Raw genomic sequence first — 17,276 nt, forward strand, 5'->3', positions numbered from 1 at the left:
TGTGTCCCAAGTAGGGGAGCCCTGTATCAGCTCAGGTTCAGGGAAACAAGCTTGGCTGAGCATGGGATGTGCTGAGTTTGAGATGCCTTGAAATGTCCAGGAGGAGATGTTGGGGGAAGTTGGAGATGCAGGCAGGTCTACAGTCAGAGACCCTGGGACCAGAAGTATGCATGAGGGGGCCACCTGAGGCAGTGGGTATGTGGGCATGGGCACTGTCACTTTCAGAGGGAGCTAACAGGAGAGGAAGGTTGAGCCTTGAGAAGCAACAACGCCTAATGACCAACTAGGAGGGGGGTGAGACAGCAAGGAGGCCAAGAACGGGACTGAGTAGCAAGTAGAATACCAGGAGAGGGTGGGACCATCTGTCAGCAAATATTTATTGAGCAGTTTCCCAGCCCTAGTAGGGAAACAAACAGATGCAGCCCCTATTCTGGAACTTTCCATCTTTGGTGGGAAGGCAGGAATTAGGAGTCGATAATCAAATCACAATGCGAGATACCTGTTTGAAGGAGAGAACAGGGGTTTAAGAGATATGGTAAAGAGAGGGGGTGTCGGGAAGGTAAAGTGTGAGGTCAGACTTGAAAGATGTGCGCAGGCAGAGGGTGGCCCAGGGGGAGTGCACGGAACCCACAGGGCCGGATAGGTATGGCTGGGGAAGGGAGATGTGCAGGAAGACCTTCCAGAACCTTCTGATTAGTAGTCTGGGTCTCCTGGTCAGCTCCCAGGAAGGCACCACAGAGTCTCATACAGGATGTGACCTGCTGGGCCAGGGTCATGACTGTGGAGAAGGAAGTGTTGTGGTTCCAGCTGAGAGTTCCAGGATCAATAGTGATTTGCCAGGCAGGGGTGGGAGAGAGGAGGAGTGGGTGTGCATTCCAGAAAGAGGGAACAACAAGTGCTGTTTCTAAAAACAGGAAAAAGAGCCTGTGTTCCACAGAGACAGGACTCAGGCTGGACTATGCCCTCTAGCAGGATTCTCTGAACAATAGTATGCAAATAGCTAATATCTATTGTCAGGCATGCTACCAAGTACTCTCTATACTTAACCTCTTTTGGTCTTCAAAACAACCCTAAGGAGAGAGACATTTTTGTTGGCCATATTTTTTCCAGATGAAGAAGCCCTATCTTTCTGTTTCTCAAACAGGCCAAGCCCACTCTTGCCCCAGGACCTTTGCACTGCTATGCGCACTGCATGGCACACTTTCCCTGCTCTTCCTGCAGGTCTCAGATCTGTTGCCACCTCTCAAGTTCGTCCCCCACCTCTGTGTCTAGTCCCTGCCTCACCAACATGGTCACATTCCCCATTCCATCAAAACACATATCCCTTCCTGGAAATTCTCTCCTTGCATTTGCTTGTTGATGTGCTGACAGTCTGACTCCCTAGGAAGGATGTGAGGTCCATGACAGCCAAGCCATGTTTATCTTGCTTAGAACTAACCTCCAGGGCCTGGAAAACCCAGCAAAGGGGGGCAATAAAGACAACGTTGACACAAATGGACATAACTTACCCACTGTCACAAAGGTAAGAAGTGGAGGAGGCAAGACTTGAAACCAGGGCTCTCTGACTCCTGAACCCCTGCTTTTAAACACGGCTTAAAACCATGAACTTACAGGCTGGAGGGGCTGGCCCCCAGCTGGGAGAGCGGCATCCCCGATGTGCCCCAGAGCAGGAGCAGACAGGAAGGAGGCCTGGCCTTGGGAGCTACTGCCATTAACTCCTGCAGGACGTGAGGCAGTGGACCCCCTCCCACTGCAGCCTGCCACGGAGTCTGGCAGAGAGGGCAGGGAGGCCGCCAGCCCTTCCAAGATGCCTGCAGGATACGTACAAGAATATGCAGCTCAGAGGGGAGCAGCCTGGCAGGCAGGCAGAGACGGCTTTGTGTCTCTTATTTCCTGTTCTCTGGGCAGAGGAGGGCAGTGGAAGGAGTCCTGGGCGCACCAGCCTCAGTCCCTGACTACGCCACGGCCTCACACAGGTCACTTAACAATCCAGCCTTGGTCCCATTTGCAGACTGAGGAGGTCGGGTTCCCACAACTCTAACATGGTTTCCATTTTTTGGAATAGTCTGCTCCAGTCGGGTGAGGCTCAGTAAATAGCTGATGAATGAAGACTGAATGCATGTGCGTGGGAATGGGAAGAGTAGAGCCTACCTTCCATCGGGGAGGGCTTCCCACCCAGGTGAAGGAGAGGCCGGATGTTACACACAGCTCTGGAGGTGTCGCTGGTTGTTCTTTTTTTCTTTTTTTTTTTTCTCTTTTTTGAATTAACTTTTTATTTTAATTCCAGTTTAGTTAGCATACAGTGTTATATTAGTCTCAGGTGTACAATGCAGTGAGCTGGTTTTTCTGACCTGAAGACTGCTTTATCCATCACAAGAGAAAGCTGAACTTCCCTGTGCACATAGTGGACTAGTAGGGCCCCGTGTAGAAGATGGGTTGTTTTGTAGGGCTAAGTGTAAGGCGCAAGAGAGAGAAGTGAGACCAACATCTTAGAAAGAATCAGAGGGAGGCTGTGGAGGGCGTTGCAGTGGGAGAAGAGAAAGGCCTAGCCTGGAGGGACTGTTAGTGAGACTGGATGCTGGAGGGGACCCAGGCTGGATGCGTGTCTGCAGGAGGCAGCAGGGAGCCACTGTGGGCTCTTGAGGAGATGAAGAACATGATGAAACCTGGGTATAGAGCTCTAGGCTGGACCATTGTCTCCAGGAGACTGAAGTATCAGAGAAAACCCTGGCTTTCTGACCTTGGCAATGCTGAGAACAGTGGAATAGCATGGAGCCCGAGCCTGATGGCATGGTTTGGGTCCCTGGCTCTAGCTGTGTGCCCTTGGGCAAGTTACTTAATCACTCTGTGCCAGTTTCCTCATCTGTAAAATGGGAACAATAGTAGTATCAACCTCTTCAGGTCATTTAGAAGATTAAATGAGAGACATATATTGGGCTTAGAATAGGGCCTGGCACACAGTGAGTGCCCTATTAGTGTTAACTATTGTTTCCAAAACTTGGTTTTCACCCAGAGGGAAATCTAAGTTGAAATGCCTGTAGTCATTTGAAAACACCGACTTAGATGTGGAGAGAAGAACTAAAGAGACTTAAATGTGGTCAGTTTTGCAATTGGCATCTCCTATGACGTTTGACATTGCCTCAAAACCAAGCATTTGCTTTTTTTCCTCATCTGTGTCTCACTTTCTCACTAAGAGTTAGTACTGCACTGTCTTCTCTAAAAACCAAATCCTCCAGCAACAGAAAGAAATGCCCTCCTCTTTATTCTCCCAGTCTTGGGACTGGGTTTTGTGTGACGCCCCTAACCCTTTTTTGCCCCCCTACCTTAGTCAGTGACAGATGGCCCCCCCAAAAATAAGCTGTCCTCCTTCACCCCCTGCCGGGAAGATGCTGGAGTTGACCCCAGCCACGTCAGGCAACCCCCAACGGTAAAGTTGGTGAGACAGTTTGTTTTGAGTGGGCACCACGGGGGAAGGAAAATAGCAGAGAGCCACTCCTAGCCGACGAGGCGGGTGAGCAGAATCCGGCCTTTCTTCCCTGCAGAATGTGCTGACTCGAAGCCGGCCAGGACTCAACTGGACACACTGTACGGGGGGCCAGGCCGCGCACTGTGTGACAGTCAGGCCAGGGAAGTAAGTTCCTCACCTCGGGTCCTCCGACGGCGGATGGGATGAGGCGATGCTGGACCTCAGTGGGGCCATGGCCAGGGCACCACCAAGGAGGGCAGAGAGGAAACTGTCATGAGACAGAGACTCTGTGGAGACAGAACATCCCCCGCCCTTCCTTAAGGAAAGCAGAAAAACCATTGTGGGTGCCCAGCGGAGAGTCCAAATACATTCCTAAGGGAAGGTCTTTAGTATCTTTAGCTTCAGAGTCTCACCCCTGTGGGGGGCGTCAGTACCACCGCCACACTGGGGCAGGAGTGGTTTCCTGTCTCACACTAGGCCTCTTTGAGAAAGAGAAGGCACAAGAGGGATGAATAAAGGGGAAATCAGATGCTGGTGCGGAGAGGCTCTTTGTGACTAGAATAAAAGCCTGAAAGGGAAAACCCGGAACTAACGGCAGGACGCCATTCCCCTGAGCACTGCGGCATGGGTTCATGCCAAACCTGTGGAAGGTATCCGTTGTCCTCTACGCAGTGCGGCCGGCTCTGTGGCAACGTTCTCGTCTTTTGTGTCCTTCAGATAATGCATCAAATCTCCTATTTAAAACCCCCACAAAAGGACATCCTCCTATGCAGAGGGCCCTGAGGAAGGGCTCTTCTCGAGTGAGGGCGCCGTTTCCCAGCGAGGGGTCCCGGGGCCTGGTGGGGTGGGGGGCTTCCATGGGGCTGTGAGCGAGGCCAGCGCCTCCCCACCCGGCACCTGCCCCCCCATGTAGGGGCGGCCGGCTCCTCTCCAAGTCCTCTCCCGCTGCGTCCCCAGCCCCTCCATCAGCGCCTCGCCCACCCGGCCGCGCCACCACCACCGGCTGAGGCAAGAAACCCCAGCCTCTATCTCCCCACATCAGCAGAATCTCATGGTTTTCGTGAAGATGTGGTTTTCGTGGTTGGCTGAAATCTGGCGAACGCGTCTTTGTGCGCTGCGTTGCCCGACAGTGATCAACACTTGAAGGTTCTCGAGTACACTGCTGGCTTCCTGGGGGTGGTCTGCGTAGGGTCCCTTGAATTGGGAGGAGCAAATGCCACATGGAGTGTGTGTACCGCTTCCGAAAGGTGCTAAGAGTTCCAGATGGAGGTTTTAGGGAATATTGCCTCTGACGGCAGCGCAGACTCTTCCAGCACGATCTGTGTTATGATGGGATGTAATAAACTGCCCACTGCTGACAGGACTCCAGAAGAGCCAATCAGGGAGTGTAGAGAGGCTTCTAGGCTGGGACATGGGGTTAATCTGGATGACCTCCAAGGTGCCTTCCAATCCCAAATTCTCAGATTCTCTTGGGACAGTGATTTTGGAATCCTGTGGGGCTGTAGGGAGTGGGGCTGGGGTGGATCCAGATCTTAAGATCTCGAGTGTTACTCTGGAGGGAGGACAGTCGCAAGGCTGAAAGGATGACAGTTGGAGAGTGGGGACTGGCCAAGTCGATGAGGATAAGAGAGAGGCCCTGGGCACTTAGCCAGAGCCTATAAGAAGGAACACCGCATGGGGTGAGGGGCGCCTGGGTGCTCAGTTGGATAAGCGTCTGACTCTTGGTTTCAGCTCAGGGCATGAGCTCAGGATTGTGAGATCGAGCCCTTGTGTTGGGTTCCACACTGAGGGCAGAGTCTGCTTGAGATTCTTTCCCTCTTCCTCTCTGTCCCCCTCTGCCCCTCCTCTCTCTCTCTCTCTTTAATTAATAATTATCTTAAGAAAAAGAAAGAAGGGGCTTGGGGACTGGCAGGGTAATTAGAAAAGAAAATGAATGGATCCTAAGCCCTCTTGGTTATAGAGGTTGAGAGGAACTAAAAGTCTGTTTGCACTAAAACATGCCCTCTGGCTCTTCCTTGTTGCCTGAAATCTTAGCCACTTGGAGCAATATCTCTAGGGAGCAATCTCTCCAGGAAGCTGTTGTGGAATTGAGCATGTGGGCCCTGCAGATAGGGGACTGTGTTAATACATTCACAGCTGGCAATACCTCTGCCCAATACTAGACAACCCCTTTTCCTTCTCAGGGTCCCAGGGTGCCTGGGTGCTGAGGAGTTCTAGTACGTTTTTATAGGTTCCATGAGATTTTCTACAAAACAACAAGCTATCTGAAAGACAGTTTGAATCCATCCTTTCCAATCTTGCCTTTTCTTTCTTTTTCCTTGCTTTATTGCACTAGCTGGGACCTCTGGTATCGTGTGAAATTAGAGTGATGAGTATGGATGCCCTTGTCTTGTTCCTGATCTTGGGGAGAAATCAGTTAGTTTTTCATCACTAAGGATGAAGTTGGCTGTAGGTGTTTTTACAGAGGCCCTTTTTCAGATTGAGGACTTTTCTTTCTATTTTTTGTTTGATGAGAATTTTTATTAAGAATGGGTTTAAATTTTATCAAATGCCCTTTCTGCGTCTGCTGAGACGATACGATCCTTTTCTTTCTTAAATAGTTAATGTTCTGTGTTACATTCACTAAATGATTCAGATCATGGACTCTATTCTGTCAACGAAACTCCTCCCAGCTCTGTTTAATACTTCTGAAGCTGTTTTTAAGCTTAGGTATAATGGATCCAAAGCAGCCTTGACTCTTGGGCCAATTTAGCCTCACTACTGAGACAAGACTTTTCCAAGGACTTTACCCAGTGTCTCATCATTTTCTGAGATCTCTCTGCTTTGCCCGATGGGAATGAAGCCCTTTCCCTGGGCAGGCATGAGAGTTGTATAGTGAACTTCCTGTTTGTCCCTGCCCTGCCTTGTAGAGTTTCACTCTGGAGGTCATTGCTCAGCCAAAGACCCAATGACACCCGTCTGAAGTTCTCCAGAGCTCTGTCTGCACAACCTCCTCCTTCTGCCTCATGAATCCTAGCTACCTCTACCTCCCCAGAATCCAGCTTTTGTCACCTCACCTCAGTGAAATTGTGGGGCTCTATCTGGGTACCACTCCCTCTGCGGCTGTCTGGAAACTAGCTGCCAGCATGACCAGGGCAGTCGGATCATACTCCTAGTTTCTTCCTTTCTGACGGGGATCAGAATGCTGTGCGGTCCGTAATCCATGCTGAGAGGGGCCACTGCATAGATTCTTACCCGCGTCTAGCCGAGAGGGACCGGTCCACAATTCTTGGAGTTAGGGCTCCCCAGGAACGGGGCAGACCATCCACCCACACTATCACCATCCGTCTTAAGGCTTGTGCTAGAACAACTTTACCCATTTTGCTCATTTGGTGAAAAGCATTTGACATTCCAATTTTGCATTGGAATGTCACAGAAGAGCACACAGAATCAGATCTCTGCTGCTCACTTAGTGGCCTCAGTGATGATGGAGCCTGAGCTCCAGCTTCCCTATAACGAGAGTCAGGATGACTGAGCAGCCTACCGCTCCAGGATGTTGTGAGGAAGAAACCAACAATGCAGGGGACAACACCCACCCTTCCGGACACCACACATACCCCTCTGTGTGCTCCATCCTTCCCGCAGGCAAACGGGCTCAGGACTTACTTTCCTTCCACTCTTGCCATGCTTGCCCCTTTTCTGGTCCATTCCCTGTTGGCCCAGCCAAAGGTCCCTAAGATATTCAGAAGAGCCACCTGGAAATATGAGTCTTTAATGAGTTTATATCATGCTGCCATCCTAAAATGGCCACAGAGTCTTAGGTATTTGGTTGTTGAAGCTCCTTCACCCTAAAAGTGCAACTTGTGATATGATATTACAAAGTGGGGTACCAGAATTTTTTGCATTACAGGCTAAGAAATCATTTCCTCCCTTCAGGGCCGCCTGGAACCACAGGAACTCCAGGGGAGAAGGGAGACCCTGGTGAGCTGGGCTTGACTGGAAATGAGGGCCCAGCAGGGCCAAAGGGTGACAAAGGAGACAAAGGGGACGTGTCCAATGATGTGCTCCCCACAGGTAAGCGGCCGGGCCCAGAAATTGGCCTAGTTTTTAGGACAAATGCTGCTTGGGTCTTCTCTCCTTATCTGCTTTATGTGCCCATCTGCTTTGCAGCATGTTTTAGAATTCTGTGCTTTCAAAAACTTGTGCATGCTATCCCAACCTTGGTGAGACAAAATCTGAGATCTAAGCAGAAGTAGTTTAGATAATCCCAGTCCAAACATCATGGTTAGATTGAATGAGGATGAAGGGAGCTTCCTTTTTCCAAATATCTATTAAGTCTAGCACAATCTAGAACAAGACGAGTAAGCAAGCAATTTAAGATACGTCAGAGGACAACTGACAGAAAGCTCAGGCATTTTCCTCACAGTCCAGGTAGGGAAATCTTCAGATCTTTATCCTAAACATTTTGACGTAGAATTGGAGCAGACTTGGTTGCTGATCTCCTTTTTCTGGTTTCCAACCCAGGCTCAGAGCACACAGTTGGCACCTGGCAGGGGTGGGGGGTATAGAGACCCAGCAAACCACAGAAAGACATGGTGGAAAGAGTAGGTGACAGCTGATGGTCATGGACAAGGAAGAGGCAGAAGAATTTTATAAGCACAGTACTTCAGAGACCACTTCTATCCTAAAAATATAATTATCCTTATGTATTCAATAAATATTTTTGAGTGTCAAAGAACACCATTTATGAATTAGAACTTTGCTAGTAGCTGGGAATATGAAGATGGAATTGAGACAGGACATCTGTCCCAAAGAAGCTGGGATGATAGATGGTCAAGAACAATGACCCTGAAGCAGTTGCCCATCTAGCCACTCAAAATGTGTTGAGCACCTACTGTTTGCCTGGTACTGTGCTAAGACCAAAGCTCAAATTATGTTTAGCATGATTTGTTTCTTAAACAGGGAGGTTGCTGTACAAAATACATAAAATTTAGGAAGTGTTTTGACAGGATCAAATATAGGTGAATATACTTTGAAAACACGAGACCATGTTATACTTCAGTTATATAGGAATTTATACATCCCAACTGCTATACTCCCCTATACCTCTTAACAAGTGAGGGGTGTTGACAAACCATTCAGGAAAAACTACGTCCCTGTGTGTACCCCAATTCCAGAGAGCGGCCAGAGCTGAGTGTCCGCTGGCCAGAAAGCCAACAAGGCATCTGAGGGTGGATCTTGTCTGCCCTGCCTCTAGGTCTCTGGCCCTTTCAGAGTGGGCTTGGACTTGCGTCTAGCCTCTGGGACCCTGGCTTGCCCCTAGAGAGCCTAGAAAGGCTTATCTAGTCTGGCTGGGAAGAGGTGGCTAATAAGACCTGAGATCACCAGTCAGCTCAGGATGGGAGGGTAGAACCAAAGAGCTAAATGACCCAGCCTCGTGGCATCCTTGTGAATGGTCCAGACAATAACACCTGCAATAGGCTGTACCCATGCACAGTGGCCACCTAAAGTCAGAGCACTCACAACAGTGACCTCAGTGTCTTCTCACGGGGCAAGACAGGGAGGATGAGACTCAGTCTGGAAATGAAGAAACAGGCTCAGAGTGTTAAGCTGTCTGCCCCAGGTCACAGGCCCAGCAGGCTCGCCTGATCTCTTCTACCCCACAGAGCAGTGCTTCTCACACCTGGTGGCATATGAGGAGGCTCTCAAAAATACAGACAACCTGTTGTCATTTGACCTAACTGCTCTGGATGGGGTCCCAGCATTAGAATTGTATTAAATCACCTTAGGGGACTCTAATAAGCTGTCAGGGTTGAGATCCTCCAACAAGGCGGGTGAAACGAGCACAAGCTTTGTCTTTGTCCCGAGACACACCTAAGGTTCAGTTCCACCGCTGTTCCCGGTTGTGACCTTGGGCGAAGCACTGAACTTCCCCAAGACTCAGGTCACGAAGGGGCTACTAATACCATCTCACAGATGATTGGAAAGAACAATGGAGAGCAGATTTGTAAAGTTCTTAGCACAGTTCCTGGCACAGAGTTGGAACTCAGCGTCTTCTATGGCTGCTTCCTCAACTTTGCATGGACAAGTTCTAGAATGCAGTTATGTCCGGGAAGGGGGCGCTCGGCCATCCTCCCTGGGGCTGCTTATTCTCCTTTCCCCTGGGAGAAACCCATCTCTGTTTATGGCTCTTGAATCAAACTTTCTCCCCGCCCCCCTTCTCTCCCCAGGTGCTAAAGGTGACCAAGGCCCACCTGGACCCCCTGGACCCCCGGGCCCTCCAGGTCCCCCAGGACCGCCTGGAAGCAGAAGATCTAAGGGCCCTCGGCAGCCAAACATGTTCAATGGCCAGTGCGCAGGTCACTAGCCCCCGCCCCGGGGAACCCAACTCTTTGGCTGATGATCCCAAACAGTCAGGCTTCACCCAGGCTTTGCAACCAGATTTCTTAAACAGAGGCTTTGCCTAAAGCAAGAGCTCCCCTGTGCACCAGGCCGGTGGGCTGCTTTGGCGCTCTGCTCTTGGGGTGAGAACTTGTAGCAGGTTTAGAATTGGGCCCCCCACAACCTCCCCTGCTCACCCTCCCCTCGTTTATCCCCAGACTATTCCTCTTCCTTGCCAAACCCACCATCCCTCTCCCCCAAAACAGTCTCAGAGGCCAAGCCATTCACTCTGGGAGCGTGAAGGGCTTGGCTTATGTTGGGGAGACGAGGCGGGGTTTCAGCTTGGTTACCTCCCCATGGTTCTCCAGTTCTGTCCTCTCCGCCGCTCCACTTTGCGTGCTGACCACGGTGCTAAGTGCTTAGTTCGCTAGAGGCTCACAGCAATGACATGATACGCCAGTCGGTACTGCCACCAACTTAGAGATCCCGAACTGAAATGCCCAGGAGCTGTGTAGCTTGACCAAGATCACTCAGTAAGTGACAGAGCTGGGACTCACATCTGCTGGGCTCTAAAGCTCTGCTCTGAGAGCTTCTTCCTTTCAGAGCTGGAAAGTCACACTTTGGGACTAAGCCAACCAAGGGCAAAGGGCGCCTGATCTCTGGAAGGCCAAGAGGACTTGCCCATGGCTCAGTCGGTTCCAGAGGTGGCCACGGGACTGAAAGCTAATTACAAATGAAGGGCCACGTTAATGAAAAATACTTCCAAGGTGAGGCTAGAACTTCCCCCTCCAAGAGGCCTTCACTGCCGTTCAGCATCACCCTCTCTGTGAGCATCAGTTCTTTGTTCAGCTGCCCTTGGAGAATGAGCTGAGCAGGAACCTTTGACTGGGAGAAGGGGGTTTCTGACCTGAGCATTTGCCACAGGCTGTGTCAGCCAGGACAGGGGTGCAGGGAGAAGCAGCTGCCCCTGCCTCGCCTGCCTACTGAGAGGCTGGTCAGCAGGACCTAGGCCACAGAGTTGTGAAAACTGCTTAAATGAGAGGCCGTGGTCTTCCACTCTGCCTCCTAGAAATGAGTCCTCGGTTGCCAGGCATTGTGCATCTGAACTTGGCCTTCTCTCCTCCTCCAATTCCATTTCTTTAAGCCCCCTCCTGCCCCCACAGCTTTAGAATCAGGTTAGTACAACATGAATTAATAAGAGCCTTTTCTTCAGACTAAGAACAGGAGGGTCTCTCTGTCCCTTTCCTGGGCAAAACCCACGTTCCTGAACAGAAACTCCAGATGGAACTCAGAGGCAGCAGGAGTCATCACACTGTTCCCAAGACTGCTCTCATCAGGGGACAGGAAGATCAGGGAAACACAGGCTCATCCTGCTAGAAAGAAGCTTAGAGTACAGGGGGTCCTGCCCTTTATTTTACTGATAAAGAAACCTCTCTAGATTATTCTGTAAGCTTCCCTTGGAACAATGGAGGTACCCCTAGCACCTAACTAAAAGGTGAGTTGAACCCCTCAGAATTGTTCTAGGCAAGTGGGCTGAACTCCAGAAAGCTTTACTTGTCCCCAACTGCCCCAGATCAGGTCCTTCTCCCCAGCCAGTCCACTCCCTCTGTCTTTATACTGGCCACCTTCCTCCCTTTTGTCCTGCTTCTGCCAACCAGGGACACCTCTTCACCAGAGATCTGAATTAAGCCCATCTGTTAAAGGGAACAATTACAACCCAGGTAGGATGGCTTCTAGCTCAGGTATGGCCTCAAACCAGCTGTGAATCAGGCGCCTGTTGAGGACCCATGTCCCGTAGACCTTCAAGACAACAGGGGTAGGAAATGGTGGAGGGAAGCTCAAACATCTCTGGGCTCCTTCTCCCTCTGTGGCTTCTCCCTTTGGCTGTCCAGGAAGACAAGGTAAAGGGGGCCACCACTATCATGAGGCTCTGTCAGTTTCCCTGAAAGTGTAAATCCTTCCAGGAAAATGCAATCCATGATAGTGATACCACCAGGCCAGAGCAGCCAAGAAGCATCCGTATGGCTCTCCCCTCCCCCACCCCCAGAGTGCTGAGGGCTTGAATAGGCCGCTTTTTCCCTTTGACTGACACCTTCTTGGGATTGCATTATTTTAGTAACTGTGATGATGGATAGTTGTTGGGAACTCCCCCAGCAGAGAGTGGGGATGCCAGGGGCAGGTGGCGGGGAATTGGAAGTATTTGACTTGTTGCTTAAAAGCAAGCAACTAAAAAACTCGGTGCACCTATTGTAAGGGATGCTTGTAGGACTAGAGCCTGGGGCGAAGTGGGGAAAGCACCAGTAATAAAGTTACATGACTCTCCCTGTGCCACCTGCATTTGCTCTGACGATTGTCAGCGTTGTTGTAGGTGAGACGTGTGCCACACCGAACGATGGTACGTTGGTTGGAAAGGCTGATGAGAAGGCCGGGGATCACCATTCTCTACCAGCAGGTACGTGAAGCAGAGCATCTTGTTTTGAAATTCAGAAATTGGATGCCTTCAAGTCATGATGAGTGATTTTTCTTTTTCTCCCTTTGGTAGAATCTGTGATCGCTTCCATCGGGAGTCCAACACAAGTACTGAAAGTTAGAGAGACATTTGGGACGTGGATAAGAGAGTCTGCGAACAAGAGTGATGAGAGGATCTGGGTGACGGAACATTTCTCAGGTAACTTCCCTTGGTGAGGAGGCCGATCCGTGTGGGGCTTGTGCCTTTCATTGGGTTCATTCTACGTCTGTGTATCTGAACCCCCTCCTGATTAGGGTCACACAGAGGCTCTTTGTTTTCCAAAGCACAAGTGAGTGGGCGGCACACTTGTCTCAGTTGAGCCCACTGGGGACAAGCCTTGCAGGTCAGGTCCCAGGGGCAGCCCCAGGGTGCTCCCAATGTCGCTTATTCAGTTTTAGGCGAAATATCTAGAAGGAAACAAATAGCCTTATGATGACAGCCTTATCAAGCCCAAAACCATAATGTGGAAGAAATGTTAGAGACAAATTCTTGCGTGCTGTCTGTCTTTCTTTAAGGAGAGCACTCTTGGCCATCTTTCTGAGAGCTCTTTAAGACAGACAGCCCAGGGGAGAGGGTGAGGTACCCCCTTGCCTCCAAGCACGACTCCAGTTGCGTGGCCCTGGAGGGACAGTCAGGACCACCATCAGCGGTAGCAGTAGCCTCGTTCCAGAAAGGGTCTGGCCATTCTCACCAATCAGAGCGATTGCTGAGACATGACTTCATTTCCTCAGGGCTGGGTGACGGCCCAGGTTACCAGCTGGGAAGGACTCTGTGGCTCCGAAGGAAGGAGGAACACTCAGCAGGGGCAGGAACAGGCAGAAGGGATTACACGAGGGCCAAGATTTCGCTGCTGCTGGTCCAGGCCTCTGTGGGTCTGATAGAAGACTTTATAAATAGTCTAGAGGGGTCCTGGAGGAGCAAAGCCAACTCTGTGGCTTCTGCCATGGAAGGACGGTTCAGGAAACAAGAGAAGAGAATTGGCCTTGAGTCTGGGAGTCTGAGACTCCAACCTGGACATGGACCCTTGCTAGACACCTCATTCTCAACTTACGTCCTTTTAACGTCCTCCCCCTACTCCCTCCCATGCCTTTCCCTGGCTTCTCCCCTGCAGGCATCAGGGTGAAGGAATTCAAAGACCAACCCTCACTGCTGAACGGCAGTTACGCACTCGTGCAGCTGCCGTATTATTTCCATGGCTGCGGGCATGCCGTTCACAACAACTCTCTCTACTACCACAAAGGAGGTTCCAACACCATAGTGAGGTGAGTCACCCGGGCCACAGCTACCTTGCTCACGCATCCCAGACAGCACCTGTGTGGTAGCTCACTGATCCGGGAGCTACTTAGGCGTAGGGAGTGTGGTTCCCTCATCTTTCTGTCCTCAGAGCTTCCACACAGGGGTCAGTCAGGGTTTGCTAACTGAATGAACCACAGGACACAGTGAGGGAGCCCCATGACCCAGCCAGGGATCTGCCGTATTGCTGGTGGAGACATCAAGAGTAAGGTCAGAGCCAGAGAGAAGTAGATCTGGAGTGATAAGGGCTGTAGCTCTCTTAGCCCTGGAAAAAAGAGGCAGGCAGAACCTAGCGCTCCCCTGTCAGGAAGGCGTCACACCTCGAAGTCGGTTGTATTCTGAAAAACTTGGGGTGTGAGAATTTCATGTCATAGCTCAGATCATTGAAGACTAAAGACTGAACACAGTGCAAAGTCAGGGAATCTCTGTGTTCAGATTGAGCTGTCGTCCTGATGGAGCCCTGGCCAGGCCCCCTCTCCTCACCTTTGCTCTCCTAAGGGGAAGGGAGATGGCTACCTGGGTAGACTGAGCCATGTCCTCCTGGTTCCCCCAAAGAATTGCTAAAATTCTGTCTTTGTGGCTTAAGAAGACATCAAGTTCTGGTCTTTAGAGGCAGAAGCAGGTCATCTTGGATAAATCGAGAAAGCAGGGAACTCAGTCAGGTTCCATCTTTGCCTACTGACTCCATGGCCTTGGACAAGACTCCACCTCCTGGGGTCTGCAGGTCCTCAGTAAAAATGAGAAGATGGACCAGAACTTCTGCAGCCGTCCAGCGGCAGCCCTATCTGAAATAATCCCAGTATTATGAAAGCCATGGTCCGAGTCATTCAAAACAAGAGATAAGGACCTGCGGGAAAACTGGGTCCCACTTCTCTCACCCTCATAACCGCCCCCCCGCCCCCCACCCATGAAGCCCAGCTGCAACAACCTTGCTGGCACTGGAGTGTTGGTTAGGCTGGGGGCAGGACACATGTGAGCTATGGCTGGAAGCGTTCCACCCCCCTTGGCCTCTCACTCCCTTCCCCCACCATTTCAACAGCTCCTTGGCTACCTCTTTCGCACAGTCTTGTGCTAACAGAAAACCGCAACCAAACCCCTCCTGTTTAGAAGCCGGGACTCTCCAGACACACTCCTTCTGGTGCCCTTTCTCCCATGTAATCCTACAGCTTCTTCTTGCCCCCACCCCCGGCCAGGCTGTGTTTCCATAGGAACGAGCATGGTGAAGGAGCTCAGGGGTGAATGAGCCCCAGAAAGAGGATTGGCCACTCCAAGAAAGAGTGGCTTCTAATGAAACTTAGCCCGAGTGATGCGCTGCTTAGGTCTGTCCTGCAGCCCTGCTCTCCGCCAGCCACAGGGGAACTAGATCCCGTTTCTCCTGTGAGAGACAAGTCCCTTCAAGAAACGCACCACCAGGCACCAATACCAGAGCAATGGCAGTCCCGAACTCCAGGCATTCAGAGGACAGAGAAGACCATGAGCTGAGCCGGGCAGGCAGGCTCTTCTCAAGCCCTCACTTGCCTCTGGCTTCTTTTTGCACTTACTTCAGGGGTTCCTAATTGGCTTCCGGCTTGCGAGGCTCCCGCACACAGTCCCACCGTCCCCATTTCTTCTGCTGCTCAATGGCACCCTCTTGTGTTCTTCTTTTCTTTTAGCCCAATGTTCCCGAATTCTCGTTCCTGGAGTTAGGGTACTTTTGTATCACAGTCAACATTTCTGATCAGGGCTGGGTGTGGAGTCTGCCAAATCAGCCTCCAAGAGCCGAGGGCGGGGGACTCCCTGCTGTACCTCAAGTTATCCCATCACTTTCCTGATGAGAAAACTGCCCTCACGGCAGTGACTTGGCTCCATCTCTTCCCAGCTGACGACTTCCTGCTTCATTTAGACTGTTGTGACATGTTTGTTTTTAAAACTCCAGCAGAGGTAGAGGAAAAACCCCCAAACTTGCAGTTAGAAAACTTAAATTCAAACTCTGGCTACTTACTGATGTTCCCGGGTCAGTCACTTCTCCTTTCTCATTTGTAAAATGAAAAGACTGGACTAGCTCATTTTTTAAGGCCTCCTGCAGGTCTAAGAATCTTGGAGAGGACATTTCAGGAGATTAGCAAACATCCGAGAATCAGGAGAGTAAGGAATGTTCCTGGGTCACGTGGCTGCAGGTGGACCCTCAGATGGTGTCACCATCCTTGACATCCTTGATGCGCAGACCACTGTGAGTCAACCAGTAGAATGGGCATGACCTGGAACTTAGAAATGCAGAGTCCCAGGCTCCACCCAGTTTAATAGAGGATAGCCACAAACAAAGCCACCGCTGTCCTCAAGAATGCTGACTCCTATCTGCCCTTTTATACATTTCAGATTTGATTTTGGCAAAGAAACATCCCAAACTCTGAAGCTTGAAAATGCCCTGTATTTTGATCGAAAATACCTCTTTGCAAATTCCAAGACTTACTTCAACTTAGCTGTGGATGAAAAGGGTCTTTGGATTATCTATGCTTCGAGTGTGGATGGCTCGAGCATTCTCGTCGCCAAGCTGGATGAGAGGACATTCTCTGTGGGGCAACACATCAATACCACGTACCCCAAAACCAAGGCTGGCAATGCCTTCATTGCCCGGGGGATCCTTTATGTCACAGACACCAAAGACATGAGGGTAACATTTGCTTTTGATTTGTTAGGAGGGAAACAGATCAATGCTAACTTTGATTTAAGAACTTCCCAGTCTGTTCTTGCCATGTTATCATATAATATGAGAGACCAGCATTTATATTCGTGGGAAGATGGCCATTTAATGCTTTATCCTGTGCGGTTTTTGTCATCTACATTAAACCAGTGAAGAGAGGCATCCTGTTCCCCCTCAGCAACTTTCAGATTTCTCTGGCATCATTTATATCCCAACATAAATCTTGTCTGTAGAGTAACCAGGTACTTAGCTGTCATAATCTCATGACATGAGTGTTGATACGGTCAGGGAATCCCCTTTACGTTCAGATTCCTTAGGGTGAAATAGCAAAGACGAAGTCAAAATGGCTGAGATTTTGTGATTTCTCCACAGACTAGCTGGCCAACTTACCCCTCCCTCGTTAGGCCTTGTTTTTCCGACTGGTAATAGGCAAGGCCTGGCGAAGATGATTGGCAAGAATTCCTCCACCTGTAGGAAACTCCATGATTCTCGCTGTTGCTCCCCTCCCAGCGGTTATACATTTGGTTTTGGATTTCGGGTATTTAGCCGCGTGCTGAGCAAATTTACCTCCGAGTTTCTAAGCCCAATAACTTGAGCAGAGAATTCCTGAGTACTGACTTGTTTTCAGTGCCTAGGGAAGCCGCTTGGACCCTTTCAGGCTGCGGAGGAACCAGATTGCCCGTAATTTATTACCTTTCTCTGCCTCTGCGCCTGCCACCCCAGCACCAGAATGATCATTATCCTCAGCTCCCAATTGCCCCTCCAGGATTAACAAAAAGCCAGGCACAGGCTACACGCTCGGGTTTGCTAATAAAGCAGAAACAGGCCCTTCTGGGCTCCCATCCATCTCTGAGCATGCTGATTTGCAGGTGTGGATAAATGTTGACTCCTCAGGTCGTCCCGGCTTCCACAGCGACGCCTCTGTCCTCAGAGAACTAAATATTGTGTAAGTAGGCACGAACCTGGCT

General features: G+C 50.5%; 1 protein-coding gene across 1 annotated transcript in view; it reads left to right on the forward strand.

The window, feature by feature from the left end:
• Nucleotides 1-16,840, forward strand: part of LOC111140609 (gliomedin) — a 57,704-nt gene extending 40,864 nt beyond the window's left edge. The window contains exons 5-10 of the mRNA XM_022492807.1: nt 7,382-7,519; nt 9,676-9,804; nt 12,195-12,278; nt 12,369-12,494; nt 13,447-13,597; nt 15,984-16,840. Of these exons, the coding sequence (XP_022348515.1) occupies nt 7,382-7,519; nt 9,676-9,804; nt 12,195-12,278; nt 12,369-12,494; nt 13,447-13,597; nt 15,984-16,461 (1,106 nt within the window). The 3' untranslated portion in view covers nt 16,462-16,840. The remainder of the gene's footprint in view (nt 1-7,381; nt 7,520-9,675; nt 9,805-12,194; nt 12,279-12,368; nt 12,495-13,446; nt 13,598-15,983) is intronic.
• Nucleotides 16,841-17,276: the final 436 nt, after the last annotated feature.

Source organism: Enhydra lutris, unplaced genomic scaffold (genome assembly GCF_002288905.1).
Source record: "Enhydra lutris kenyoni isolate GAN:26980312 unplaced genomic scaffold, ASM228890v2 scaffoldscaffold4, whole genome shotgun sequence".
Lineage (NCBI taxonomy): Eukaryota > Metazoa > Chordata > Mammalia > Carnivora > Mustelidae > Enhydra > Enhydra lutris.